This window comes from Rhinatrema bivittatum, chromosome 3 (assembly GCF_901001135.1).
Source record: "Rhinatrema bivittatum chromosome 3, aRhiBiv1.1, whole genome shotgun sequence".
In the NCBI taxonomy this organism is placed as follows: domain Eukaryota; kingdom Metazoa; phylum Chordata; class Amphibia; order Gymnophiona; family Rhinatrematidae; genus Rhinatrema; species Rhinatrema bivittatum.
In genome coordinates this window covers 415,638,147-415,666,033 of record NC_042617.1, presented here as the reverse complement: position 1 = coordinate 415,666,033, position 27,887 = coordinate 415,638,147, and the positions used below count along the sequence as shown (strand labels likewise).

Genomic DNA, 27,887 nt, shown 5'->3' with positions numbered 1-27,887 from the left:
GAATCAGATTTGTGAGGCAAGACTTGCCTTGGGTAAAGCCAAGCTGACTTTGTTCCATTAAACCATGTGTTTCTATATGTTCTGTGATTTTGATATTTAGAACACTTTCCACTTTTTCCTGGCACTGAAGTCAGGCTAACTGGTCTGTAGTTTCCCAGATTGCCCTGGAGCCCTTTTTAAACATTGGGGTTAAATTAGCCACCCTCCCGTCTTCAGGTACAATGGATGATTTTAATGATAGATTATAAATTTTTACTAATAGGTCTGAAATTTCATTTCAGTTCCTTTGTGCCTGGATTCCTGGAATACTTTTGCACCAAAGTTGTCCAGTAGCCAGGGATCCTTCCCAGCTTTTAAGAGCTAATACAACTGCTTCACTGATCAGTTGAACAATCCCAAAACCAAGGCATTTCTGTACTCTACTTAGGAATCTTCGCTTTCAGTTTTTATTTTAAGACTCTCACCACATAACAAAAATGGGAGCAAAACTCAGCAAAAAACAAAAGAAAAAAATGGAGCTGCCCACTGATTTTTCTATTTTTGTTCATAAGTAGTGAGAAATTCCCCGGAAAAACAAAAAACAAAGTTAACGAAGGTCCCAGTTTATACCCGATCTAATTTCTTTACTACTGGGATGCAGGAAATCATTCTCCCACATTCTTGTTTGCAACTCTTGCAGAATATCATAAGCTACAATAGCTGGAGGGTCCTGTGGGATCTCCAAAATTTGTGGGAGGCTAAAGACTTGTGCGAGGATCCTTGCCCTTACAAACATCAATGCTTGAGTACCATGCCCAACTTGTCAAGAAACCTGAAATAGAAGGTAGGATCAAGAAGTATGCCTAAGAACATAAGAAATTGCCATGCTGGGTCAGACCAAGTGTCCATCAAGCCCAGTATCCTGTTTCCAACAGAGGCCAAAACCAGGCCACAAGAACCTGGCAATTACCCAAACACTAAGAAGATCCCATACTACTGATGTAATCACGAGAAATCATTGTGTTAATTGAGATCAAAGACTGCGAGCGGACGTGGGAGTGTTCAGTCCCCCACCAGGTCTGCAGTATAATAGAACAGAAATGAAGAAATAGACCAACGGGCCTCTCTCAGGTCCGACCACTGTGTGAGCAAATCCGCTTTGAATGCCGGAAGGAAAGTATCAAACAATTAATACAGCAATAAAATATTAGCGATCCAAAGACAAAAACGGACAGAAAAATTCTAAAAAAAAAAAAAAAGAAGAGGATATTATAACTGAATATGAACATGGGAATAGGACAATAGGCAACACAGGTAATTGCAATTAAGTGCACCGGAGGTAGCCTCGGTTTGGGTAAGACAGGGGGGTGTGAACCCGCGGTGAGTACAAAAGCAGGCAGAATAGATAGAGATGCCCGAGACACAGATGTACGGCGTCGTCCACGCGCACACGTATAACAGGAAAAGTGTTAATAACTTGAGGGTGGGAGATAATAGATAATGGATTTAAGCTTAAAGCAGATTGGAAAAAAAAATTTTATTTTATTTATTTGAAGATATGTCGACACTGTGAACCCTGATTGGACACAGTAGATTTCTCTCCTGTAGCCCCTGAAGCAGGCACACAGTGCCGAAACATGGCCAATGTCGGGCAGGCGGATCCAACCCCATGAGAAGAGACAGAGGCGGCAGCCTTGATACGTATATGACCATAAGAATATACAAGTGGGTCGGATAAACAGTCAGGGAGAAGGGATTTCATAAGTAAAAATTAAAAGAAAACAAGTACTAAAGTATGAATAATAAATATATAGGGCGAATGAACAGGATAACCATAAATTGGTTATCCTTGAACAGAGCCACCGAACATAAGAAATACCACTGAACAAGGTTTCCCTTGAATCGGCGAATGTTGGAGGCTGATGTAATTAATAGCAGTGGCTATTCCCTAAGTAAAATTGATTAATAGCCATTAATGGACTTCTCCTCCAAGAACTTATCCAAACCTTTTTTGAACCCAGCTACACTAACTGCACTAACCACATCCTCTGGCAACAAATTCCAGAGCTTTATTGTGTGTTGAGTGAAAAAGAATTTTCTCCGATTAGTCTTAAAATGTGCTACTTGCTAACTTCATGGAATGCCCCCTAGTCCTTCTATTATTCGAAAGTGTAAATAACCAAGTCACATCTACTCGTTCAAGACCTCATGATCTTAAAGACCTCTATCATATCCCCCCTCAGCCGTCTCTTCTCCAAGCTGAACAGCCCTAACCTCTTCAGCCTTTCCTCATAGGGAAGCCGTTACATCCCCTTTATCATTTTGCTTGCCCTTCTCTGTACCTTCTCCATCGCAACTATATCTTTTTTGAGATGCGGCGACCAGAATTGTACACAGTATTCAAGGTGTGTTCTCACCATGGAGTGATATAGAGGCATTAAGACATTTTCCATTCTATTAACCATTCCCTTCTAATAATTCCTAACATTCTATTTGCTTTTTTGACTGCTGCAGCACACTGAGCTGACGATTTTAAAGTATTATCCACTATGATGCCTACATCTTTTTCCTGGGTGGTAGCTCTTAATATGGAACCTAACATCTTGTAACTACAGCAACGGTTATTTTTCCCTATATGCAACACCTTGCACTTGTCCACATTAAATTTCATATGCCAGTTGGATGCCCAATCTTCAAGTCTTGCAAGGTCCTCCTGCAATGTATCACAGTCTGCTTGTGATTTAACTACTCTGAATAATTTTGTATCATCCGCAAATTTGATAACCTCACTCGTCGTATTCCTTTCCAGATCATTTATATATATACTGAAAAGCACCGGTCCAAGTACAGATCCCTGAGGCACTCCATTGTTTACCCTTTTCCACTGAGAAAATTGACCATTTAATCCTACTCTGTTTCCTGTCTTTTAACCATCTTGTAATCCACGAAAGGACATTGCCTCCTATCCCATGACTTTTTGGTTTTCATAGAAGCCTCTCATGAGGGACTTTGTCAAACGCCTTCTGAAAATCCAAATACACTACATCTACCGGTTCACCTTTATCCACATGTTTATTAACCCCTTCAAAAAAATGAAGCAGATTTGTTAGGCAAGACTTCCCTTGGGTAAATCCATGTTGACTATGTTCCATTAAATCATGTCTTTCTATATGCTTTACAATTTTGTTCTTGAGAATAGTTTCCACTATTTTTCCCGGCACTGAAGTCAGGCTCACTGGTCTATAGTTACCCGGATCGCCCCTGGAGCCTTTTTTAAATATTGGGGTTACATTGGCCACCCTCCAGTTTCCAAAAGGAAAGCTGGATCTTCGTTCCAGCCTTTGTGATACAATAAGTGTCAAGTCTTGTCAAAAACTCTGTTCCAGTTTGCTGGATTGCTGCTGTGTTTTTGTTTTAGTCTGTTAACCTGGAGCACCTCACATTTCTGTTTTCATTTGAGGAGTGATGGAAACTTTCATGAAAGGGGATGCAGGAGTTGGTACCACTGATCTGAGACCCTAATGGCGATGTCTCATATGCAGAAGGGTTAGAGGAACCACATGAATGCTTGCAGCCAAGTGGCACAGAAGGACTAGGGGATGCAGGAGTTGTTTCCATTGTGATTCGAGACCTCCATGAGAGGGCTGGTTGTCTTTGTAGCTGGAGGGGCAGAAGACTATATTGTTGGTAGGGTCAAAAAGATCGTCTTGGATAATACAATCTTTTGTAGAATACCTAAGGCCTTCTGGGTAGTAGGTACAAACCTGCTGAGGTGGATAGAGGCTGCACCGTGAAGTTTTGTTTTTATCTGAGTGACAACTTTTCACAAAAAAAATAACCTCCCAAAACAGGGAAAGTCAGCCAGTTTTTCATGTACATCCTTTTATCAAGCTCGCTGTTAGCCAGGCCATATACACCTCATCGATGGAAACTGCTAAAGTCCTTGCCATTATTTCAAACAATTTGTAAAGAATTCTAAGCAGATGACGAATCACTTCCTTTAGATCATAGAATGGGGAGGAGAAAATTGCTCTCCTGTGTCCAATTTTATAAAAGGCTTAAGGGTTTTGTTTTAATACATTTGTAAATGTACTGGACAATATAAAATTGATGGGAGATTCTTGCAGTCAGCATAGTGCCCTGAAAGATTTTTCCCTGAAGAAACAGTAGTCTTTCCCTGGCAGAGTATGCAAGAGGAGTCTTGTTTTCTTCGCCTTTTTTCACCACAACCAAATAGTGTCAGACACAGAAGTTGAAGTGGATGGTTTTGGATCCCGTTGGTGATCAGACGGTAAAATAGCTGCCTTGAGGATGTCAGTGTCTGGTCCTCTCGGGTGGCTGACGTCCTTCGCTGAGTAGACTATTTTGGGATGAAGTGGATCCTGTTACTGAGCTGCTGCGGTGATGAGAGGCCACAGAAAGTCCGGAGAAAACGTCAGAAGATGGAGAAGAGAATCCTGATAGCCGTGGAGGGGACGGACTATCTTCTAAGTCTCCCACTAGTAGTGAAGGACTCCTCTGTCTTTAATGGACCAGTAGGATGCTTCTTCACCGGATGCGTCAGTAGCGTCTACTGAAAAAGCTGTGCGCTGGACTGCATTAGTAATGTGTCGGTTAATTTCGGCTTCGACGCAGCGTCGATGCATCGGTGTGCCGGCGCTCATCTGATGCGTCGGAACGTTGACGCATCGACGCCACGATGTCCTGACGCAGATTGTGCCCGCGGCGCATCTCCCGCACCCTGTGTCAATGGGATTTTAGATTTTTGTGTCTTTCGGACCTGGAGAGTCCCACAGAGGTAGCCCTTCAATGGGTTTGGGCCTTGGGGGTCATCTTCGGTCCCGGGGATGACCTGGCTGACACCTCAGAGGGGGCATACGAGCCCAGATGCTTCCTGAGTTTGGTGATACACGCAGCTCTCTGCCGCTATGCCGGTGGGGACATACATCTGCAGTCCCTGCAATTTGCCTGGTCGTGTCTAGGACAGAGGCAGAGGTAGCAGAACTGATGTCTATCAGTTACAGACATGATCTTCCCACAGTTGCAAAACTTAAAGCCTGGACGAGGCATCTTTAAGTTAAAGCGTTCTGTGTAGTAATTTTCAATTTTTTTTTTTCTTCAAAGTTTTTTCCTCAAACTGTTTTCCTCAGGAGAGGAGAGCTCCGTGTGAAGTCAGTTGTGCGGAAAAAAAATGGACTGAGGAGCCTCGATAAGGCAGGGGAATGTGCAGGAAGGAACATCTCACCAAAAGACTTGGGATGATCTTAGAGAGTTCTGCCACCTAGTGAAATTGCAAATATCCATTGCTTATTCTGTCTATTCCTTTGGCTCCTGCCAGGTACTTGCCATCTAGATTGGCCACTGTTGGAAATAGGATACTGGACTTGGACTCTTGGCCTGAACTGGTATGGCAAGTCTTATTTATGTTCTTATGGACTACTGTAATTCTTTATATATGGGTTTACCTAGTTGTCAGTTAGAAATGCTACAGCTGAAGCAAAACACCAGCGTGTTTACTATTAGCACATCCAACTCAGGAACATGCAACTTCTATGCTGAAAACGCTTCATTGGTTGCCAAACTTTAGAATTAAGATTTTTAAATTTTTTAAGGCTTCTGAATGGGATAGTTCATGTTACCTTGCTAGTTTTCTTACTTCATACCGTATTTATAGTCCCTTTGTTCAACTGGCAAAGATTTACTCCTTGTACCATCTATAAAGTCTGCTCATTTGCAAGTCATTTGGACAAAGGCTTTTCAATTATTGGCCCAGTTATTTGGAACACACTCCCAGACAACCTTCAAGTGGCCACCGATTATGATAATTTTAGAATGAAGGCCATTTTATTTGTTGAGAATTATTGATAGGGTAAGATACATAATCATTTTAATGTGATGTCAAGTTTTGTATGTCTTATTTTATATGCATGAGGTTGAATGTTTTATATGACTGCTTGGCACAAAATTTGTTATAATGTGAAATATACTGTATTTTTTGCACCATAAGACGCACCTGACCATAAGAAATCACCTAGGATTCAGAGCAGGAAAATAAAAAAAAAAATTAAAAAAAATAATAATAATAATGGTGTGCTAAACCGGCTATGTTCCTGGGCATCTGATGGAGCAAATTAGGGCAGGGCATAACATTTTTTTTGGTCCCCATTTCATTTTCGGGTCGGGGGGGGGGGGGAAGGCATTTCTGTCCACTCCCCGGATCAGAAAACGTTTATCGTTCTCTTTGTTGAGAAAACAAAACAAAAAACCCATCCCAACCCTTTAAAGTTAATTAACTACAACCCTCCACCCTCCTGATCTCCCCCAGCGGGGGTGCGGGAGTGATCTCCTGCACTCGAGCTGTCGGCTGCCAGTATTCAAAATGGTGCCGACGGCCCTTTGCCCTTACTATGTCACAGGGGCCAACCAATGGCACCGGTAGCCCCTGTGACATCATAAGGGTAAAGGCTATCGGCATCATTTTGAATACTGGCAGTCAACGGCCCACGTGCAGGAGATCACTCCTGCACCCCCACTGGACCACCAGGGACTTTTGGCAAGTCTTGGGGGGGGGGGGGGGGGAAGAAATCAGGAGGGTGGAGGGTTGTAGTTAATTAACTTTAAAGGGTTGGAATGGGGGTTTTTTTTGTTTTTTATATTCGCTCCATAAGACGCCACAGACCTTTTCTCCCCACATTTGGGGGGGAAAAAGTGCATCTTATGGCGCAAAAAATACGGTAAGTATTATAAATAAATGATGTAATCACCAACTTCAGAAAACTTCCTTTTGGTTAAATGTATTGCTTGGACTATAGCTTAAGACATGTTTGCATGTAACAAACTGTACAAAGAAACAGGGATTAAAATAAGTACAGAGATGGACACTTTTCTTTAAACTGAGAACAAATGCTTTCATTGCAGCTGAACCACATATATAGGGTTTTCTGAAGCTTGGAAAATATACTAGTAAAAATCATGTTAACTGTCATGCATGATATTAAATGTCTCTCATAAGCATACCTGGAAACTTTCTGGTTTTCACAAAATATAGGCGCTTCTTGGTATATTACTGGGTCACAGGAAAAACATGGGAAACATCTGAAAGCCAGGTGCAGGAGATAGTATGGGATCTCGCAGGCCAGAGAGGGAAGTGGCTGTTACCTGCAGGTGCCAAGAAGGAGGTAGTAGTGGCAGTAGCTAATAAATAGGTTTGAGCAGTGTTTCCCAACCAGTATGCCATGGCACTCTGCCTTGCCTTCAGACCTGATCAGATATGCCACAAAAGTCACTACTGCCTGATGTTGAGATCCAGGCCAGCACCTGGGGCTCTGCTCTAAGCACCTCACAGCAATAAGACACATGTAGTTCTCAAAAAGGAGCTCCATGTGTAATCATGCATGATTCTAACTACAGCTGAGTCCTGGAGTGTGTCAATTAATGGCCAGCTTGCAAGACACTGATATCCTGGTCCCACTTTCGTGTGGCACACAAAGCATGTTCTTATCTTCTCTGAGCCTCTATCTTATCCCCAGGCTAAGATAAACAGGGATAGTGTGCTCTGAGCACTGGATGCATCTTACTCTCAGGCCAACACAATATTGTGTGCTGAGTCTTGCGTACAGTATAACAAGCAATTGAACTCTTATTTTGAATGCGCTAGGCTAATATTCAATGCAATAAGGGGATTAGCATGTCCAAAACAGCACGTAGCTAACAGCGCTATTCACATGCAAGTTTACTCCTGGGGAATTCTGCACAAAAAAATTTAAAATTCTGTACATAAAAACTTAGAATTCTGCAAACTTTAGACTGGTCAAAATAAAAATTTACATGACAGTTTAAGTAATTACAATTTAAATTAATACAGAAAGTTTAGAGATGCAGAATTTTAAATATTTTGAGTAGAATTTCCCTAGAAATTCACTGTAAGTGTTCCTTCCACTCACTCTCCCTACTCCCCTGACCACTTTGCCCTCTCAGGCCCCAACTCCTCCACCTACCAGTATCTTTCCCCTCCACCACTAGGCTCAACACCTTCCACTATCGCCACTCCCAGAGTTTGACCCTGTTCTCAGTACTGCCCCTCACACAGACACCCTCTGTCACTCCCTCTCTCTGGTGCACATACACACATCCTCATACAGGCTCCCTCACTCATGCCCATCCCCTCAATACAGGGGCTCTCTCTCTTGCATACACATCCACACACAGGCTACCTATTGTTTGTCTCTCTCTCTCTCACACACACAATCCCTTCACACAGGCTAGCACCCTCAAACACACGATCCCTTTTTCATACACACCAGCTCCCAATCTCACACACACACACACACCCCCCTTCACAATCTCCTCATATAGGCTCCTCTCTGGCACCCACACTCAAAGTACCCCCCCTTGTTTACCCTCCCTGGTCTCTCACACACACCCTGCTTTCTCACCCCTCCTCTCTCACACGCTCCTGCTCATCCTCCTGCTCTCTCTCCCCCCCCCCCCCCCCACACTTTCAGTGGGGCATTCCTCTTCTCCGCCAGCAGAGCACAACACGCAGGGGCCTTCCCCTTCACTGCGAACAGTTCGCCAGGCCCTTCCTCTTCGCCACGAACGGAGCATGCTCCATTTGAGGCATACCAGGGTCTCTTCTGCCATTTTTTTCTGCACTGGTGGGGAGTTCTCTAAGTTCTGCGCTCCGCAGAATTCCCCCAGGACTAGAAAATAGACGTAGATGAGGCTATTGCCTCCAATCCATGTGCTCGACACACATCTTAACATGGAAAACTTAATGTTAGCCTCTGTGATTCCTCCTACTTAGAATCATCCCCATAGTAAGTAGGAAGAGCCACAGGAAACAGCAAGAAAAAAAAAAAAAAAAGGAAGTTCTTGCCGGTTGTCAGGTTAAGAAAACAGATGCTCATTAATTCAGCATCTGTTTTCCTAACCAAACAGCCACATCTCCTGAGCACCAGATGCCATTGCCGCACAGTTTATCCGTTTTAGTATGGCGGCTCATTTGCCTATTGCATCAAACATCCAGAAGAGGTGATTGTGCTCACATTCAAAACATGTGCATCCATTTGGACGCAGGTTTTTTGCACGCACTTTATTGCATCGGCCTGTGTCAGCAGAGGAGCTTTGGCAATCATGTGTTTGAACCCAAGGTAACTACCTCCAGCCAACTGCCCACCCCACACTGACTTCTCCCTTCTCTCTTTTATTTATTTATTTATGGGTTTATATACCGGAGGTTCCTGTATAATATACATATCACCCCGGTTTACAATGAACAGTAACTATCGCATGGATACTGGTGCACTGTAATGTGTTCATGAACGCACTCCCGTCCCCTTTTGTTTTAAAATTCAGAAGACGGGGGGGGGCTTTCAGTGCTTCCCTAACATCTTGTAGCAATACGAGTCTGCTCCATAACCACACTGGAGAGGATGGTGTGTCTCACAACATTCTTGTTAAATGTAGGCATATCTTAAATGACAAAGGTTGGAAAACACTGGGTTAGAAACTGATGGAGTTGGATCAAAGACAAAAGTGGGGGAGGGGCAGAAAAACCCACTAACCTCTCCAGTCTCAGGGTGATTACTCATACGCTCCCAGATATACTTATAAAATGATTTTCTGTTATATAACATACTAGTAACCGTCCCAATCCTAGGCACGTTTAAAAACAAAACAAAAAAATTCAATAGGATCTTAAACAGTTCATACACATCTTTACCTATCGTAATGATCACAGCAGCTCAGAAGAGAAAGGGGGAGGGAAGGAAGAGTGATCTCTCTGCCGGCCGCGCAGCCCATCCCGCGCTCAAGTGTCACGTGCCTTCCACAGGCCTTGTATTTACATGAATGAAGCTGCGTCGGCTCCTGGCACGTGCGGCTCCTAGCTCCCCCCCTCCCACCCGCGGTTAGGTTAGGTACGGGCTCTGCGCGCTCTACGCCGTAAAGCAGCCTCGATTAGACATGTCAGATCTCTGTCATGACTGCCGGCGCCTCAACTCACCTCATCACCCCACTTCAGCACGTCCTTCTGGCGCTCCTTCACCTTGTGGTAGATATTGAGGAACTGAAGGATACCGTGTTTCCGGACATGGTCCGCGTATTTCTTCGTCTCCTCCCAGCTCAGCGGCGACCCCTTGGTTAGCAGGCCCATGGCGAACAGCGGACCGAGTCGGCTTCGCCGCTTCCCGGCACCGGCAATGAAACGGCAGCAGCGCCGCGTCTTGCTCTCCGCCTCTCCCCTTTTGGGGAGGTAAAGCTTTGGTTTCCTACACTAGCTAGGACTCGGGAGAACCCCCGTGCGGCTCCTCGCCGGCACCGTGAGAGAAGCGGTGCTCTCGCTCCCCTGCCACTCGTGAGAGAGAGAGAGAGAAAGACGAGATGCTACTGATGCTGGAGCCCTCTGCCACTTTTCTAATCGCGCGGCAAGGCGGAAGAGCAGCGCCGTTACGTCCTTCCCTGCTTCCTCTGAATATTTTGATCCTCGGATTAAAGTAAAAAAAAAGAGCCGTCCACCTGCTACAGTTGTTATGGCCGCCACACTACCGGCGAGTTCAGTCACAAACCCGCTCCCACAACCGCTGCTGTTATACAGGGCGGGGCGGGGCGAGAAGAACGCAGCGCGTCACAACCCCACACCGTGCACGGAGACGTCACGCCTTCTCAGTGACTCAGCACTTTCCCTTGTGTGCATCTCCCTCGCCACCCCTTGTACCAATAGCTAGACGCAGCTCCCGAAGATGAGGGTAGAAAGCCTTCACAAGATCAACTTTCACCACCAGCCGAGTTTTGTCTATATTTTAAAATATAGCTTCGCATAATGAAGAATCCTGATAGAAGTTACATTTATTTAAAACTACACTTAAAGCTTGATTTACTAAGGCTTTTCTCCCGGTTCTCTGAGGGGACAAAGCTTAGTGAATCAGGCTTAAATGACATACATTTTTGTATATAACACAACTGACTCGGAATTTTAATACCAGTGCACATGTGCGTGTGTTCGTTGGACCATGCCCAGGAACGTGGCCATTTTATAACATGCCTATTTGTCTTTTGTTTTATAACTTGCATGACATCCATAGCAGAAAAGCAAGTTTGCTTACTGTAAACGGGGTTGCTGTAGATAGCAGGATGAATTAGCCATGCTGTCTGGGAGCGTGAATGCGACCGGGAAGAAGGCGGAATTTCTCTTAGGTATTGACAGAGTTTTAACAATGTGCGACTGCGCGGTCGTCTTCCCGCGCAAATCCGTTTCTCTCCTCAGTCTCTTTGTAACCAAGCGAGGTGTATGGCAATTAAGCGTAGAGTAGTCCCAGCTGCCTAGGGAGGTGGGAGGGATCGCATGGCTAATTCATCCTGCTATCTAAGGAAACACCGTTCACGGTAAGCAAACTTGATTTTTCCCGTCGATAGCAGTGCTGAATTAGCCATGCTGTCTGCGAGTCCCAAGCTCCCGGGTTGTGTCCATATAGGATGTATATGAAGTTCTGGACGACAACCCTTAAGCTGAGTAGACAGTCCTAAGTAATGGTAAATTTTGACAAGACTGCTGTACCTAGTGTGGTGTCTGTAGAAGCTTGCTGGTCAATGCAGTAGTGTGACGTGAAGGTATGAAGAGAAGACCAAGTTGCTGCTTTGCAAATGTCTATTAATGGTACTTTTCGTAAATGGGCAACTGAGGTTGCTGTGGCACGTATTTGGTGCGCTTTTGGTTTGCTGCTAAGTTTGGCAGAACGTTTATTATAACAGAATTCTATACAATGGCACAACTAGTTCGCTATGGTTCTTTTAGAAATAGGCTGACCTGGTTTGTTTGGATTGAAGGAAAGGAATAACTGAGATGGTCTGGATGGAGAGTGGGTTCTCCGCTTGTAATAAGCCAAAGCTCTTTTGCAGTCCAATGAGTGAAGGAGTTTGTCCCGGTCATTAAGATGCGGCTTTGGTTTGAAGATGGGTAATGTAATTGTTTGATTGATATGAAACGGGATAATGACCTTTGGAAGGAAAGAAGGGTGAGGCCACATAGTGACCTTGTCGTGATAGAACTCCAAATAAAGAGAATAGTGAACTAAGGCTTGCAGCTCACTAACTCTCCATGCAGACGTAATTGCTACAAGGAATACTGTCTTCCAGGTCAGATATTTTATGTGGCAGGAATCGAAAGGCTCAAAGGGAGGAGCCATGAGTTGCTCTAACACAACGTTCAGGTCCCATGGTACGGGTGGTTTTGTCGTTGGTGGTTTTAAATGTAGCATGCCTCGCATGAATTAGGAGATGAGAGGATGATTAGAAATAGGAAGACCTTCTTGACAGTGATGAAAGGCTGCAATGGCACTGATGTGTTCTCGAACAGAAGCGTACGCTAAACTGGAAAGGTAGAGTGTATGGAGGTATTCCAGCAGTTGGGCTGCTGTGGATGAGAAAGGGTCTAGTTGTTGAGGTTTCATAAATCCAGGACCGGACGAAGACCTCCGGATTTTTTTGGAATGAGAAAATAATGGGAATAGAACCCTTGATTCCTCTGCGATGGAAGAAGTTTGTGAATGGGTTTTTGGATGCAGAGATTGCTTATTTCTTTTTGTTAATACACATATTGGGATGATGTTCCTCGGAGATGAGGAACATAAGGAATGTTTGTAGGGATGATGAAATGTAGATGATAACCTTCTTTGATATCCAGCACCCAACGATCTGTAGTGATTGCTGTCCAATTGGCATAGAAGTGTTGTAGGCGACCACCAATGAATAGTGGTGGGGGTAGCTCGGGGTAGCTCAAAAAGCCGGTGTCTGCTTTTGAGGGGGAGCGGTTCCTTGAGGGTTTCTTCAAACTTAAAGTCTTAAAAAACCTGAAACCTCTCCTTCACGCTAGTGACTTCCGCACTGTCGTCCAGGCTACACTGGCATCCAAGATGGATTACTGTAACTCCATCTTTCTTGGCCTACCCTACTCCTCCTTAAAGCCCCTCCAAATGCTACAGAACACTGTAGCCAGAACCCTCTCCAACGCTCACAAATACAACCATATTTCCCCTATACTGAAGGACTTACACTGGCTCCCTATTCCCTCCCGCTTCCTCTTTAAATCCCTGACCATTATACATAAAGCCTTATATTCCCATCACTCCAACTGGCTGGCAGATCCCCTCCAATTTGCCTGCTCGAATCGTCCGACAAGGACCACTAACAAAGGGTCCCTCCATGTGCCATCCCTAAAGAAAGCACACCTCACAGCTACAAGGGATCGGGCGCTCTCCATTGCTGGACCTATGCACTGGAACTCATTCCCAACCCACCTCAGACTTGAACCTTGCATCACCAAATTTAGAGCCCAGCTCAAAACCTGGCTATTCAAACAAGCCTTTCCCCAACACCCTTGATGAATAATGAATTGTGATGGATCATGACCTGAATTTGACTATGACCTTGTTCTTATGACATTATAGTTCACTTGTTGTTTGTTCCTATGCTTATCTGCTCTCCTTATGGTTTTTTGTACCCCTTACCCTTCCCCTGTTACTTGTAATTTCCGTTGCTTTTGTTCCATGTAAACCGAGGTGATGTTTTGACTAACATCGGTATAGAAGACTTTTTAAATAAATAACTAAATAAGTAAATAAATGCGACGGCATCCCGGTCCAGGGTCGATGCGACAACATCAGGAACAAGACGTTGACATGATACCAAGTCCGATGCAACGGCATCCAGGATGAGACGAGGAACTTGACAAAGTCCAGATGAGACGAGAGCTGGGTGGAAGGACATTGGCACTATCTCTCAGGGCGCCCTACACAGACCACTCGCAGGACTGGTCGTGGACCACCCTGTCCCACTGCGCACCCTACACAGCCCAAGGAGGCTGGTCATGGACTACGCTGAGAACAGGACAAGCGCAGGGAAGAATCCAGTCGAAGTGGGACTCCGACGACGAAGCCAGATGTCACCCGAAGCACCACAAAGGCTGGCAGGACATGACGGCTCAGGAGCACAGGACACCAGTCCACCTGCTGGCCACTCCACGCTCGGGAAAGACGTCATCCGAGGGAGTTGGGCCTGACAGGACCAGAAGGCTCAGGAGCGCTGAAGCAAACACCAAAAAGGGCAGAACATCAAGGAACCTGGGACATCAGGAAGCAGAAGATCAAGACGAGACACCAGGACACCTGGATGGGGACCTCAGGCACAAACATGACTTGACAAGAAGACGAAACGAAGAGGAGCTCCACAAAGACCTGACGGAGCTCTGGCAGGCAGGAGCCTCCAGAGTGAAGTAACTCCGATGCAAGTCGAAGACTGAAGTGACGGAGCAGCCCTTTATAGGGCTGGAACAGGAAGTCCAATCATAGGTGGGGCCAGCACACTTCCTGTGTCTCGCCCTTTAAATCCTGTAGAGAGGCGCGCGCCAGTGCATAAGGAAGGAGGAAGAAGCTGTGCAGGACCGCGGACAGCGGTGATCTCCTGCATGCTGCGACAGCAGAGCAAGGGAGGCAGGCCGGTCGCAGGCAGGCCCCTGGGCAGCCTCCAGGCTGCCAAACGAGAACCCCATCGATGGCGTTGTGGCTCCCGGTCATGGGGGCAGGCTGATAATGGCTCCCTGCCACGGGGGCAGACTTCGGGGCAGCCTCCGGGCACAGAAGGAAAACACAGTCCGCAGCTCCAGCCGCATGGGAGACCCGACTTCATCGGCGTCTGTGTCACATCGGGCAGTCACGAGGGGCGGCCTCCGACCGCAGGAGCAGGAAAAGTCCGTGGCTCCGGTCGCAGCAGAAGGCCCGACTCCGGTGGCACCAGCCACATCAGGCAGCACAGTAAAAGGTGAGCAAGGCCTGCTCGCGGGTTCCCCCGCGAGCAGGGTTCATGACAGATCCTCTCTATCATTGCGATATAATTTGTACCCTGATATAGCACTGTCCCATTGGTTATCCTCCTTCCACCAAGTCTCTGTGATGCCAATTATGTCAATCTCATCATTTGCTGCTATACCCTCTAATTCTCCCATCTTACTTCTTAGACTGCTGGGATTGGCACACAGACATTTCAAAGTGTGTTTTTTTGTTTGTATTAACAACCTGCTTTTCAGTTGTTAGGGATAATTTGAAAATCATTAGCTTCAGTGATTTTTTACATATAGGCACATGGACTACGTTTGCTTTTATTGGAATCTCTCTGTTGGGATGCCCTAACTCTCCTGTTTCATTAGTATCCTTCAAGGATACATTTCTTCAAACCATGCACTGCTGAGTGACTGTCGGCTTTCCCCTTTGTTCTAGTTTAAAAGCTGCTCTATCTCCTTTTTGAAAGTTAGTGCCAACAGCTTGGTTCCATTCTGGTTAAGGTGGAGCCCATCCTTTTGGAAGAGTCTCCCCCTTCCCCAAAAGTTTCCCCAGTTCCTTACAAAACTGAATCCCTCTTCCCTGCACCATTGTCTCATCCACACATTGAAACTCTGGAGCTTTGCCTGCCTATGGGGACCTGCATGGGGAACAGGAAGCATTTCAGAGAATGCTACCCTGGAGGTTCTGGATTTCAGCTTTCTACCTAAAATCCTAAATTTGGCTTCCAGAACCTCTCTCCCACATTTTCCTATGTCGTTGGTGCCTATATGTACCACGACAGCCAGGTCCTCCCCAGCACTATCTATAATCCTATCTAGGAAGAAGGAAGCCCCACAGCTGAAGCATGATTCCACTTCAGTTTCAATTAAAACACATTCACAGGACTCTCTATATTTCACAAGAATTAATCCACAGTTCCAAATACTAGAAAAAGAAAAGCAGCTTCATGCTGCTTTTAAGATACCTGCTCTGACTTTTTCTGACAGTAATATCTATTTGCAGAAATCAGTAGAGGAGAAAAATGATAATTTAAAAAGGAAAAGGATTCAGTTCCAGAAGTACCTGTCTTAATAACTAATCCTTATGTTTCAGCTTCTCCTACCAACAATCTAAACTTTGATTCTCCCTAGCCGGCTAACTTTAGGATAGTTCTTTGACTCGACCAGACTTAGCCAGTTAAGCTATCCGACTAACTTTGAATATCAGAATTAGCCGGTGAACATAGTCGGCCTACTCAACTTTTCCCAGTTATGCCTCTGGACTGCCCCAAACTTATTAGGCTAAATTCTAGCTTTCTTACTTATTAGCCGGTGTTGAGAAGGGGCCTCGAAAGGCCTTGCATTCTGTTACGTGGCGGGGTGTTTTCGTGTGCCCATGGGCCTCGACCCGGCCCCAGATGGATCCAGGACCGAACTGAGGGTTGACGGCGTGTTTCAGCATGGCTGACGGTCTTACCCTCTGCCAAGCCTGCAAGCTCCCAAGGCCAACAACATGATGATGTTGGAATGTGAATGGTCCTCCGACCATTCCGAGCTCTTTCGGACTTGCCGCTTGGATCGGCATGGAGCAGCAGGCCTGGCCCGAGGACGAGGGCAGACGGGCCTTGACATGAAGACATAACACCAAGATCAATGCAACGGCATCACAGACGAAGACATGACACCAAGGCTGATGCGGACGACATCAGAGATGAGGGCTGGCACAAGACATGACACCAAGGCTGATGCGAAGACATCACGGACCAATGGTCGATGCGACGGCACCCGGACCAGGGTCGATGCGACAACATCAGGAACAAGACGTTGACATGATACCAAGACTGATGCAACGGCATCCAGGACAAGACGAGGAACTTGACAAAGTCCAGACAAGACGAGAGCTGGGAGGGTGAACATTGGCACTGTCTCTCAGGGTGCCCTTCTCAGCCCACCTTCACGGGCGGACCCAATGGGCTGGTCGCGGACCACCTTGTCCCACTGCACGGCCTACACAGCATGAGGAGGCTGGTCACCGACCACACTGAGAACGGGACGAGCGCAGGGAAGAATCCAGTCGAGGTGGGACTCCGACGACGAAGTCAGATGTCATCCGGAGCTCCACAAAGGCTGGGAGGACATGACGGCTCAGGAGCACAGGAACAAAGTCCACCTGTAGGCAACTCCTCGCTCGGGAAAGACATCATCCAACAGAGCACGGCCTGACAGGACCAGAAGGCTCAGGAGCGCTGAAGCGAACACCAAGAAGGGCAGGACACCAGGAGACGAAACACCAGGAGACCTGGATGAGGACCTCAGCACAAAGACTTGACTTGACATGACATGAAGATGAAATGAAGAGGAGCTCCACGAAGAAGACCTGACGGAGCTCTGGCAGGCAGGAGCCTCCAGAGTGAAGTAACTCTGATGCAAGGCGAAGACTGAAGTGACGGAGCAGCCCTTTATAGGGCTGGAGCAGAAAGTCCATCCAAAGGTGGGACCAGCACACTTCCTGTGTCTGGCCCTTTAAATTCTGTAGAGAGATGCGGCCGTGTGCCTAAGAGGAAGGAAGCAGGAACTGTGCAGGACCGTGGACAGCGGCCTGCACAGCCTCGTGGTGTAAAGAAGCAGGGCTGGCCTGAGAAGAAGGCCCGATGATGGCAGCGGCTCCAGCCACTGCAGGAGGCCCCGGGGCAGCTCCAGCCGCTACTCCAGCCCGGGGCTTGCGGCCTGCAGCCCCGGAAGATGAGATGACGTCGGCGGCGCTCCGTGCCGCATGGGAGGACGCAGAAAAGTCCGCGGCTGCTGCCGCGGTGAAGCAGAGCAGCAGGGGCCGCGAGAACTGGAAAGTCCACAGCTCCAGCCGCACTGGAAGGCCCGACAACAGCTGCATCCATGCCGCGTCGGGAGAAGCAGCGTGGGGAGGTAAGCAGGGCCTGCTCGTGGGGGTTAGCTCCGCGGGCAGGGTTCATAACAGCCGGCTAGAATTTAGCTGGATAAAGGCTGAATATAGCTGGGTAAGACATTTAGATGGATAACTATCACATTATCCATCTAAATGTTTTTTAATATGGACTTCTTCAGAGCTTATTATGGAGATGAGGCTTAATATATTTATATCTGAATCTTGGCATGCTGACGAGGATAATCTTACTGAAGCAGGCATGTCTATCTGGTTGTGGTTATGAGGCACTGGCTAGAATAAATAAAAAAGGTGGGAGGTTGTAAGTAATCTTTAAAGAATTCCGCAAGAACAGATATCCACAGCAGCTAATTATGAAGCTGTTTGATCGCCTACGTGAGGCATTAATCTTTACGAAACTAGATTTCAGGGGAGCTTCAATCTCATCCGCTTACAGGAAAGGGATGAGTAGAAGACTACATTCAACACTCATGATGGCCATTATGATAAATAAGATCTTCAAGGACCTCCTGTATTCTCATGTCTTTGTATATCTGGAATATATTCTCATCTTTTCACACTCTGACACAGCATCATGATCATGTGAAACAAGTATTGTAGAGACTCTGAGAGAGAGGCTCTGAGTTTGGCTTATATGCCAAACTTGAGAAGTGTACTTTTGAGCAGGGTGAACTGCTGTTCTTCAGGTATATTATCTCTCAACATGGTCTGTGTATGGACCCAGCAAAAGTGAAGGTCATTTAAGACTGGCCTCCACCTATCAGGCTCAAGGCTTTGCAAAGATTTCTTGGCTTTGCTAAGATACTCTTCACTGGCCACCCTTCTCACTGCTCTTACAAAAAAAGGCGCTGATACCAGACATTGGTCTGAAGAGGCAACTCAAACCTGTCATCTCAAGTAAGCATTCCTCAGAGATCCCTGTCTCCAATACCTGGATCCATCGAGGCCCTTTATCGCAGAGGTGGATGCGTCTACCATTGGCATAGGGGCTGTCCTTGCTCAACACAATGATAAAGGAATACTCATGCCTTGCTTCTTCAAGAAGTTCACGCCTACAGATAGGAATTATACCATTGGGGACAGGGAGCTTCCTGCAATTAAACTGGCTCTGGAGGCATAGCGCCATCTATTGGAGGGAGCTTGACATTCAATCACGATCTTCATGGATCACAAGAATTTGCAGTACCTCCAGCAAGCTGAATGCTTAAACCCTCGCCAGGCTCAGTGGTCTTTATTTTTCAGTTGTTTTGACTTCAAACTTAGGTACCGTCTGGCCAAGAAAAACCAGCAGGCTGGTGCCCTGTCATTTTTGTTCAAGACAGAGGACTCCATGGAACCTCCTCACCACATCACTAACCAGGCAAGAATGATGATCGCCATGGCAGTACATGTTCCACCTGGGAAGACAGTAGTCCCCAAATGCCTGCGGGAGAAATTACTAAGATGGGCCCATGATTTGCGAGAGTCAGGCCACCCTGAGTTCACCAAGACTAAGGAACTGCTACTTCACAACTCCTGGTGGCCTCAAGTGAGGCATGATGTGTGGCACTACATAGTCTTGTCCCAATTGTGCTGTTAATAAGAGTGCCCATTGTTACGATCCGGCCTGTGGCAGGAGCCACAGACCGCCTCTTCACCCCTCTTTTCCAGCAGCCCGGAGGCCGCCGGCTGTTGCCGTGACTCGCGGCGGGCCCGCCGCTGTTGCCTGCCCTTCTTGCAGCAGGGAACCACTGCTGCAGGAGCCGCGTTAACACATTCCATGTGGTTCGGAGGCCGCTGGCACTTCCCTCTTCCAGCTGGAGCTGCACTGTGACAGGCTACGCGATCCGGAGGCCGCCAACCCTTTCCTGTTGCAGCAGGAGCCGCTCTACCACTTCCTATGCAGCTAGGAAGCCGCTAACAATGCCCTCATGCGACCCGGAGGTCGCCAACCTTACCTTCAGGGGAGAGGCCTCGGAGCCGCCCTCAGTCCACCTTCTGCGGCTGGGAAAGCTGCCTTCCAGCATCAGGCCTGCTCAGGGCCTGCTCCTCCTCCTGTACTCAGCGTTGCCTAGGCCTTCTTCCTAGGGGGCAAGGCCGCGTCTTCCTTCCCTTCTTAAAGGGACAGCGAGGGAGTGGTGCTTACTGATGTTATCATTGGATCCGCTTTTTCCTGCAGTATAAAAAGCTTCATTCTTCATTCTTTCCTTGCCTTCACAAGGAGCCAGACCTCCTTAGGACTTATCATCTGCTTCTCAAGGCACTTTGTTTTATGTGGAATCCCGTGTCTTCGTGATGTCTTCCGGCTACGTCTTCATCTTCATCGTCTCAAGGTCTCCAGATGTCTCATCTTGATGTCTTCTTTATCCATTTGATCTTCGTCCTGGTAGTGCAAGTCTCCAAGAGGTTCCAGCTTCCTATTTTAATCTTCATCGTAGAGGCATTCCCTCGAATCCTAAATCTTGCCTGGAACCTCGGAGTCTGCACCCTGCCTCCATTTCACGAATGAACTCTAGTATCCGATCTGTTCTGGCGTGGCCCTGCCTGGCCTTTATCAGCTGTGCAGGGTGCATTTGGAACTAGAGATGTGCTTCGTTTTTTCCTACCGGGTCGTTTTTCGGTTCGGATACTTCGTGGTACAATTCGGGTTCTCTCGTTTCGTTTTTTCGAAAAACGAAACGAGGAAACCCGAAACCGGGCCGAAAAACGAATCCGGAAACGAAGCTAAAAAAAAACCCACCCCAAGCATTTAAAATAATTTTGAAGCATTTTCGTACATATATACAACCCCCCCCATCCCGATCCCTCCCCAAGACTTACCAACATCCCTGGTGGTCCAGCGGGGTCCCGGGTTCCATTTGCCCTCCGTGCCCGGTGTGCTACTGCAAGCCGTGCGCCTCAAAATGGTGCCGAATAGCCTGAACTACCATTATTGGCAAGCCTTGGGGGGGGGGTCAGGAGCCCCCTCCTGACCCCCCCAAGGCTTGCCAATAATCCCTGGGGCTCCAGCAGGGGTCCGGGAGCGATTTTGTTGTCGGCTGCCAGTAACCAAAATGGCGCCGATAGCCTTTGCCCATACTATGTCACAGAGGCTTTCGGCGCCATTGGTCAGCTCCTGTCACATGATAGGAGCACAAGATGGCGCCGATGGCCATGTGACAGGGGCTGACCAATGGCGCCGAAAGCCCCTGTGACATGGTAGTTCAGGCTATTCGGCACCATTTTGAGGCGCACGGCTTGCAGTACCGGGCACGGAGGGCAAATGGAACCCGGGACCCCGCTGGACCAGTGATGTTCGTAAGTCTTAGGGAGGGATCGGGATCGGGGGGGGGGGGGGGTGTATTATAGTTAATTTAAATGTTTGGGGTGGTTTTTAATTTAAAAAAAAAAAAATTGTGCCCCTCTCCCCAGGCAAACCCGAAAAACGAAATTTCCCCGAAATTCGGGGAAATTTCATTTCGGGTTTCAGGGCCTCCGAAACCGCAATGAATTAGGAAATTTCGTGCAATTTCCTAATTTGGGCGAAAAACGAAGCACATCTCTATTTGGAACAGGCTTTGTCGGAGTCTTCACTTCATCTTCTTTCTTCCCTGTGTGGGGAACCACCAGCATGGTCCGTGACCTGTCTTCATTGGCTGAATATATGTGCACGTGATGTGCAGTACCAACTCAGCTCTGCCAACTTGTGTGGGGAACCACTAACTTGGTCCGTGACCAGCCTACCCCGGCTGTGTAGGGCGCGCTGCCTGCGTGGTCCGAGACCAATCCGGCTAGGTTTGGTAGGGCGCTTGATGTCCAGTACCGACCAAGTCCTCTTCAAGCAACTCATGGCCTTCCAGAGTTTCTTCATATACGTGACCAGAGTTCCTCTTCACTCCACATATCCAGATTGCATTTCTTCATGTTTCGAAGTCTCGTCTTACTTTGTATCCAGAGTGATGTTCTACTTCACGTATCTTGAGTTTTATCTCACTTCAAGTCTTCGTTTTTGATGTCCTCATCCTCTGACCACTGTCCGCCCTGTCGAAGTTGCTGCTCCGTGCAGCAGGTCCAAAAGGGCTTGGAGTAGTCAGAGGACCACTTATGAGACCAACATAGCATTGTTTGGGTCTCTCTGCTGTGTACAGATGTGGCTGTGGTCGAGGTAATCATTCTTCCATCTTCAGCCATGTTGGGGCACCTCTCACCTCCCTCAGTGCTTGCCAGAGCTCCTCTGTGGCTGTTTCGGTGCCCAGGGGCACACGAAACCACCAGAGATGGGATCGCTACCCGCGTTTCCACATCATCCATGCTCACTCTTTGGGGCTGTTACAGCCATTGCCAGCACCCAAGAAACCCTGGACTCATGTGGCCATGGACTTCATTACTGATTTGCTCTCTCTAATGACTGCACTTCCATTTGGGTGTTGGTGGACAGATTCTCCAAGATGGCTTATTTTACACCACTTCCTGGCCTCCCATCTGCACTAGAATTGGCTCAGCTCTTTTTCCAGCATATCTTCTGATTAGATGGCCTACCCCAAAACATTCTCTTGGATTGAGGCATTCAATTCACAGCTCTCTTTTGGAAAGGCCTATACAAAAAGCTTGGAATTTCTTTGGACTTCTCATCCGCGTACCACCCACAAAGTAATGGACAGATGGAGAGAACCAACCAGATCCTTAAAAAGATTCCTGAGGGATTATGTCAATATACAGCAGGATGATTGGACTTTTCTCCTCTCCTGGGCAGAATTCTACCACAACAACCATGCTGCAGACTCCTCGGGATCATCTCCATTCCAGATGATACTGTTATGGTTTCGAGGTGTTGGAGTGGATTCTTGGGTACTGAGGTGATGACCACGCCCATGGGGAGGAGCCCCGTGAGGATCCACAGTACTAGGCTAGACTCTAGACATGCAAACAGAGATTTCTTTTATTATACAGCAGAATGATACCACCAGAGGTGGCAGTAGTTAGGTGATCCATAGGTAGCAGTCCAGAGGCCCTCGGCAGAGGAGACCAGTCTTGCAGTGATAGTATAGGGAGTGCAGGATACAGGTTCCCAGTGCTGATCTGTAGATGAGACAGACTGACAATGTTAGATTACTCACTAAGTTGGTAGCTGTATAGATGGAACCAGACGCCGACAGGTATCCCTAGAAATAGCCCCCCTGATGTCTTGGGCAGAAGCAAATCTACAGGACATCTCCGCCGTCCACATCGCCGGGAAGGACAATACCACGGCAGACTTCCTCAGCAGAGAAAGCCTAAATCCGGGGGAATGGCAGCTGTCGCCCACAGCTTTCCAGATGATTGTGGATCAGTGGGGGACGCCGGGTATGGACCTACTAGCAAACAGGTCCAACGCTCACGTACCCAGATATTTCAGCCGCAGGCGGGAGCCTCTATCCCAGGGGATCGATGCCCTGGTCCAGCCATGGCCCCTGCTGGGCGCCATTATACACAAGATTCAGCGGCACAGAGGCCTAGTTCTTCTAGTGGCCCCGGACTGGCCAAGAAGATCCTGGTACGCAGACATGAGAAGACTGCTGGCAGGGAATCCACTACCACTGCCTCCACACAGGGATCTGCTGAGACAAGGTACCATCTTCCACGAGAATCCAGCTCAATTCTCTCTTACGGTCTGGCCATTGAGAGGGCTCGACTGAAGAAAAGGGGTTACTCGGGGCCGGTAATAGACACACTCCTGCGAGCACGCAAGTTCTCCACCTCACTAACATATATAAGGATCTGGAGAGTATTTGAAGCCTGGTGCGAAACTCACAGCACCAATCCACATGCCGCTAAAATCGCTATCATTTTGGATTTCCTGCAAGATGGCCTTCAGAAGGGTCTGTCCCTCAATTCCATCAAGGTTCAAGTGGCAGCACTATCCTGCTATGGTCCCCGGAGTGACGGCAACAGCATTGCCACACACCCAGACATTTCACGTTTCCTGAAAGGAGTCAAACACATTCGCCCGCCACTGAAGTGGCCAGTGCTCCTGTGGAACCTCAACCTAGTTTTGGAGTTTCCGGCGGGACACGCCTTCAGACCACTTCGAGGCCTTTCCCTCCATTTATTAACCTTGAAGATGGTGTTCCTGCTGGCTGTATGCTCAGCCCGCCGCATCTCAGAGCTACAAGCACTGTCCTGCCGTGATCCGTTTCTCAGAATCACTCCAGAGGCTATCCATCTTTGCACGGTTCCTTCCTTCTTACCAAAGGTAGTCTCACACTTCCATCTCAACCAAACCATATCCTTGCCTACTACGGAAGGTTTGAAGAAGTTCGAATACTACGCCATCTCGACATCGGCAGGCTGCGGTCCAGATACCTGAAAATGTCGGAAGCAGTACGAAAGACAGACCACCTGTTCATCCTTCACAGCGGGAAGAAGCAAGGGGAAGCGGCCTCACGGGCAACCATCGCCCGCTGGATCAAAGAAGTTATCAAGGCAGCCTACCTAGAAGCAGGAAAACCACCACCTCTACGGGGCAAGGCTCACTCTACCAGAGCGCAGGCGGCCTCTTGGGCAGAAACTGGGATGCTGTCGCCTGCAGGCATATGTAGAGCGGCAACGTGGTCCTCCCTCCATACCTTCTCCAGATTCTGCCGTCTGGACATCCAGGCCAGGGAGGACACAGCATTTGCGAGGGCAATCCTGAGCGGACCTCGGGCAGCCTCCCACCCAGTCCGGGAGTAAGCTTTTGTACATCCCATTTGTAATGAGTCCATCTGCTACATGCTAGGAAATGTAGAGATTACTTACCTGATAATCTCGTTTTCCTTAGTGTATGCAGATGGACTCAGCATCCCGCCCGGCTGCCCGCATACATGGGGATTCACCGACTCATGGTAAGCCATTTTTTTTTTTCTTATAATAGGCCATCCACCCTGTCGAGTGTCGACGCCTTCCGGTTGAGAACACTGGCGGTCTCCAGCTACTGTCAATTGGTCAGGGTAATCCTGTTCATTTAATCGATTGGTCAGCTACAGCTTTTGCAAGGAAGATTACTGAATTGCTGCACTTCCTGCGGGGGTATATGTACCCGTGCTGACATCAGATCCGTCTCCAACTGCTAGCACGAGCACATTATACCATTTGTAATGAGTCCATCTGCATACACTAAGGAAAACGAGATTATCAGGTAAGTAATCTCTACACTATGGGCCATGATATTATGCTCAGTCTCTCTCGTCTGGGATCACTAAAAAATGGTCCCCCAGTGGTTGAATGCAGGAAATACAACAGGTTAGCGCAAATTACAATAAATGCTATATTAGCATAAAACACATCCCTTTTGCTATCGCATGCGGTACTTACCGCATTTTGATAAATCCAGGCCTAAGTTGGTAGCAGTATAGATGGAGATCCCAGCAGACAGAAATAGTTGAATACAGGCACTGAGGCAGGGAAAGCAGGCCCTCGAGGAGCAAGTACTTGATCCCTGATAGGCACCTGAAATAAAGCAAAGGGCCCCCGAGGAGCGCGTACCCAGGTTAGAGAAATACCCTGAAGGGCAGAGAGAACTTCCAGCGGCAGCAGGGAAGCGGCAGAGTAGCTTAGACCGGACAAGTCCAATCCTTGCTAACTCGAATTGTTAGCAAATAAAGGGCAGGCTAAATACCTGGATGGCATGATGTCATTCGAGGGGGCTGCCCCCGAGGTTCCCACCATGACGAGGATAAAGATGTGGGTGGCCCTTAGGAGAAACATGGCGGATTGCCTTGCCGTTGCGGGGATGCCGGAGAGAGCGGCATGCAGACACGGCGGTAGCCATCTTCCCAAGGCTAGCGGGGAGAGCTGAGAGAAAGGTGAGGCACAGAGGTCGAAGCCGTCTGAGACCGACAGACGCAACACTTATTTGGCAAGACAATTGTAGGACAAGGATCCGGAACCAGAATAGGCAGGGGCACCCTAGGATAATGTCATGATTCAAGACCTTAAGAAGTTATGGCATAAAACCTGCCAACTTTTATCAGCTCCTGAGAAATACAAAAAACAAGTAGACAAAAAGCGCTGGTCAGCGCCTCACCTCAAACTGGGGGAATTGGTATGGTTGAGTACCCGCAACCTACAACTCAAGTTCCTCTACCAAATTCTCACCATGTTTCATTGGACCATTCTCCATCATTCACCAGGTGGGACATAAAACATGCAATATTTAGAAGTTTATAATTTATGCCTCAGTTGCATCGTTGAAGCAACATTGATGTCAGCATTTGCATTTTCTTTTTTTCCTTTTTCAGTGATGACATTTATTGTTACCATCATGTTGAGTCTTTTGGAAGTCTACAATTGGATGATGCAATTTCAGAATATCCTGTGATCTGAGTACTCACCAGCTGTAACTAAGAACATAAGAACTTTCCATACTGGGTCAGGCCAAGGGTTCATCAAGCCCAGCATCCTGTTTCCAACAGTGGCCAATCCAGGCTACAAGTACTTGGCAAGTACTCAAACACCAAGTAGATCCCATGCTATTGATGCCAGAAATAGCAGTGGCTATTCTCTAAGCAACTTGATTAATAGCAGTTAATGGATTTCTCCTCCATGAACTTATCCAAATCTTTGTTTAAGTCCAGCTACACTAACTGCACTAACCATATCCTCTGGCAACAAATTCTAGAGCTTAATTGTGCATTGAGTGAAAAAGAATTTTCTCCGATTAGTTTTAAATGTGCTACTTGCTAACTTCATGGAGTGCCCCCTCATCCTTCTATTATTCAAAAGAGTAAATAACCGATTCACATTTACCTGTTTTAGACCTCTCATGATTTTAAAGACCTCTATCATATCACCCCTCAGCCATCTCTTCTCCAAGCTTAACAGCCCTAACCTCTTAAGCCTTTCCTCATAGGGGAGCTGTTCCATCCCCTTTATCATTTTGGTTGCCCTTCTCTGGACCTTCTTCTTCACAATTATATCTTTTTTGAGATGCGGCGACCAGAATTATACACAATACTCAAGGTACGGTCTCACAATGGAGCAATATAGAGGCATTATGAAATTCTGTTTTATTCACTATTCCCTTCCTAATAATTCTTAATATTCTGTTTGCTTTTTTGACTGCTGCAGCACAATGAGTTGACAATTTCAATGTATTATCCACTATGAAGCCTAGATCTTTTTCCTGGGTGGTAGCTCCTAATATGGAACCTAACATCGTGTAACTATAGCATGGATTATTTTTCCCTATATGCATCATCATGCACTTGTTCACATTATATTTCATCTGCCATTTGGATGTCCAATCTTCCAGTCTCGCAAGGTCCTCCTGCAATTTATCACAATCCGTTTGTGATTTAACTACTACTCATGATGTTGCTGTCAGAAGCTGCTAGCATCATCATACCATACACTTTTGCAATTTCTGACTGAGTGAGGAATTTGGGCTAAAAATGATGTGAGGAATTTGACCTGATGCTGACCACTGGTTTTAGATAAATTTTTGTAAAGATGTTCCCCTGATGCAGTTTTGCTATGACATACTAGCTGGTGTCAGGTTATGTATTGACTTTTGGGTCTGTATTAATGTTTGGGGTCAGTTTGATTACAGTAACTATACTTTTTTGGTGACAGTTTGGTTAAGATAAATATACCACTGTAAGAATAGAATATACTATACGCAAAAAATATCTGAAAAATTGGGACTTTTGGGGTTAATGACTAAGAAAACCAGTGTTGGCTTTTTTATAGCCAGATGGTTTACTGGCTTGCTGAAACTCCATAAGAAATTCATATAAGTGATTGAAACACAGGTGGTTTCATTTATACATTGGTGCCTTTTTCTCTGATTTTGTATTATTGCTATTTATGAGAACAAGTTGCCAGTCTGTATCACAACCCCTGACTTAAGGGAACTTTGATCTACTCTTTGGCTAATCTCTTTAGACCTGTTGGGCAAAGGGTATCCCTATCAGGAGCTTGAGCTCTGAGGATGCAGCTTACAAGATCAAAGTCACATACAAGTTCATTAGCAATTCATATCAGTTAAGCTCACTTATCTTCAGGGTTATCGGTTAACTTAAGTGAAGCTAGACACACACAGGCCAAGATTTCTTAGATCAGAATATCTAGTTACTCTCTATAGTTCAGTAACTGAACTTCAGTAAGCACATGTACAAATTGCTTATTTATTAATTTATTTAAATCCTTTATTTCTTGCCTTACAACATAACTGAACTCAAGGCGAGTTGCAGTAGGAAA

General features: G+C 46.9%; 1 protein-coding gene across 1 annotated transcript in view; it reads right to left on the bottom strand.

Annotated features, from left to right (window-relative positions):
* Positions 1 to 10,568, bottom strand: part of GCLC (glutamate-cysteine ligase catalytic subunit) — a 189,302-nt gene extending 178,734 nt beyond the window's left edge. Inside the window, exon 1 of the mRNA XM_029595713.1 lies at positions 9,986 to 10,568. Coding sequence (XP_029451573.1) covers positions 9,986 to 10,135 — 150 coding nt within the window. The 5' untranslated portion in view covers positions 10,136 to 10,568. The remainder of the gene's footprint in view (positions 1 to 9,985) is intronic.
* Positions 10,569 to 27,887: the final 17,319 nt, after the last annotated feature.